The 2,994-nt window shown below is 51.3% G+C and overlaps 1 protein-coding gene across 1 annotated transcript in view; it reads right to left on the bottom strand.

The window, feature by feature from the left end:
* Positions 1 to 914: 914 nt before the first annotated feature.
* Positions 915 to 2,994, bottom strand: part of LOC311119630 (sodium/potassium-transporting ATPase subunit beta-2-like) — a gene marked incomplete at both ends in the record, with an annotated part of 19,224 nt that continues 17,144 nt past the window's right edge. Inside the window, 2 exon segments of the mRNA XM_084194304.1 lie at positions 915 to 983; positions 985 to 1,086. Of these exon segments, the coding sequence (XP_084050430.1) occupies positions 915 to 983; positions 985 to 1,086 (171 nt within the window).

Here is a 2,994-nt window from a genome sequence, read left to right as displayed (position 1 = left end):
CAAAAATGTGTCACTGTCCCATGTTTGGAGCTCATTGTAGTTCGATAAAATATTTCTCTAAGAACCTTAGGAGGAGAAAAGCAGAGTTCTTAGAAGATGGAGAGACAGAGGAGAGAGAGAGAGAAAGAGAGAGAGTGGGAAGATTAGGAGAGGGACGTTGAGAGAGAGAGAGAGAGAGAGAGACAGACAGAGAGAGACAGAGAGAGAGTGGGAAGGTGAGGAGATGGAGAGGGGCGTTGAGAGAGAGAGAGAGAGAGAGAGAGAGAGAGAGAGAGAGAGAGAGAGAGAGAGAGAGCGAGAGAGAGAGAGAGAGAGAGAGAGAAAGAGAAAGAGAGAGAGTGGGAAGATTAGGAGAGGGACGTTGAGAGAGAGAGAGAGACAGAGAGAGAGACAGAGAGAGACAGAGAGAGAGTGGGAAGGTGAGGAGATGGAGAGGGGCGTTGAGAGAGAGAGAGAGAGGGAAGATGAGGAGATGGAGAGGGGCGATGAGAGAGAGAGAGAGAGAGAGAAGATGGAGAGGGGCGTTGAGAGACAGAGAGAGAGAGAGAGAGACAGAGAGAGAGAGAGACAGAGGGAAGGTGAGGAGATGGAGAGGGGCGTTGAGAGAGAGAGGGGGACATTCTCTCTCTCTCTCTCTCTCTCTCTCTCTCTCTCTCTCTCTCTCTCTCTCTCTCTCTCCCTCTCTCCCCCTCTCCCTCTCTCCCTCCCTCCCTCTCTCCCTCTCTCCCTCTCTCCCTCTCTCCCTCTCTCCCTCCCCCATCCTCTCTTCCAGGTCACTCCCTCTCTCCCTCTCTCCCTCCCCCATCCTCTCTTCCAGGTCACTCCCTCTCTCCCTCCCCCATCCTCTCTTCCAGGTCACTCCAATTCCAGGGGATCTGATATGTCAGTGACATCTGTATGTGGTGTGTAGTGCTTTAGTTTTTAGTTGAGGTAATTCGGAGTTTGAAGGAGACCCGTCCAGCGAACTTGTCTCTCTCCTCCACCAGTCTTCAGTGTGTTGGAGTTGATCTTACACTCAACATTCACATCTGTATTCAGAGAGATGTTGAGGAACTTCACTGCTACCAGGGGCTGGGAGTAGTTCAGCTAGATCCACACAGAGAAGCACACACACACAGAGAGAGAGAGAGAGAGACCCACACATGGAGAGAAACACACACACAGAGAGACCCACACACGGAGAGAAACACACACAGAGAGAGACCCACACACACACACACAGAGTGAGACCCATACACACACACACAGAGAATCACACACACACAGAGAAACACACACACACAGAGACACACACAGATACCCACACACGGAGAGAGAAACACACACACAAAGAAAGACCCACACACAGAGAGACCCACACACACACACAGAGACCCACACACAGAGACCCACACACAGAGACCCACACACACACACAAAGATACCCACACACAGAGAGAAACACACAGAGAGAGAGAGACCCACACACAGAGAGCCCCCCCCCACACACACACACACACACACACAGAGAAACACACACACACACACAGAGAGACCCACACACAGAGACCCACACACACACAGAGAAATACACACACACACATAGCGAGAGAGAGAAACACAGACCCACAGAAAGAGTTAAAGTAGAAAATATAAAGCCCAGTAAAGGGTAGTTGTGTCATGCCCATAGGGGGCGCAAACGCACATGCCCCCTCAGATCTTTTAGATCATTATATATAATAATTCATTATTGGGTTCTGATGCTTTATAACAGTTTAGCAGTTGTACTAAACTACTTAGGCATGAAAGTTCTTAATAAAGAATCAATGTGCATCATTCATTAAAATGACAATTGAACAGATAATCTATGCAAAAAAATATACATTTTTTGACATAGAATTAAGCATATTGATTATGGCTCTAGATTGCAGGAAAAAGCAGTTTCAGGTGTTTGAAAAATGCACACCCATCCATCCCCCCTCCATCCATCCATCCCCCCTCCATCCATCCATCCCCCCTCCATCCATCCATCCCCCCTCCATCCATCCATCCCCCCTCCATCCATCCATCCCCCCTCCATCCATCCATCCCCCCTCCATCCATCCATCCCCCCTCCATCCATCCATCCATCCCCCCTCCATCCATCTGTCCATCCCCCCCTCCATCCATCCATCCCCCCCTCCATCCATCCATCCCCCCTCCATCCGTCCGTCCATCCCCCCATTCCATCCATCCATCCCCCCCTCCATCCATCCATCCATCCCCCCCTTCCATCCATCCATCCCCCCTCCATCCATCTGTCCATCCCCCCTTCCATCCATCCATCCCCCCTCCATCCATCTGTCCATCCCCCCATCCATCCATCCATCCCCCCTCCATCCTTCGATCCATCCCCCCTTCATCCATCCCCCCATCCACCCCCCCCCCCCCCCCCCCCCACATACTGCGTGCCTCCTCTAAAATAATGGATGCATGATGCCCCAGGTAAAGGGTAATGGGTGTGTGTGGATGCATGATGCCCCTAGTAAGGGGTAAAGGGTGTGTGTGGATGCATGATGCCCCTAGTAAAGGGTAATGGGTGTGTGTGGATGCATGATGCCCCTAGTAAGGGGTAAAGGGTGTCTGTGGATGCATGATGCCCCTAGTAAGGGGTAAAGGGTGTCTGTGGATGCATGATGCCCCTAGTAAGGGGTAAAGGGTGTGTGTGGATGCATGATGCCCCTAGTAAGGGGTAAAGGGTGTGTGTGGATGCATGATGCCCCTAGTAAGGGGTAAAGGGTGTGTGTGGATGCATGATGCCCCTAGTAAAGGGTAAAGGGTGTGTGTGGATGCATGATGCCCCTAGTAAAGGGTAAAGGGTGTGTGTGGATGCATGATGCCCCTAGTAAGGGGTAAAGGGTGTGTGTGGATGCATGATGCCCCAGGTAAAGGGTAATGGGTGTGTGTGGATGCATGATGCCCCTAGTAAGGGGTAAAGGGTGTGTGTGGATGCATGATGCCCCTAGTAAAGGGTAA

The sequence above is a fragment of the Coregonus lavaretus genome (assembly GCF_964263955.1).
Source record: "Coregonus lavaretus genome assembly, contig: HAP1_SCAFFOLD_809, whole genome shotgun sequence".
NCBI classification, from domain to species: domain Eukaryota; kingdom Metazoa; phylum Chordata; class Actinopteri; order Salmoniformes; family Salmonidae; genus Coregonus; species Coregonus lavaretus.
Note: the sequence above shows the minus strand (reverse complement) of the source record. Positions and strands in the feature narration are given on the sequence as shown.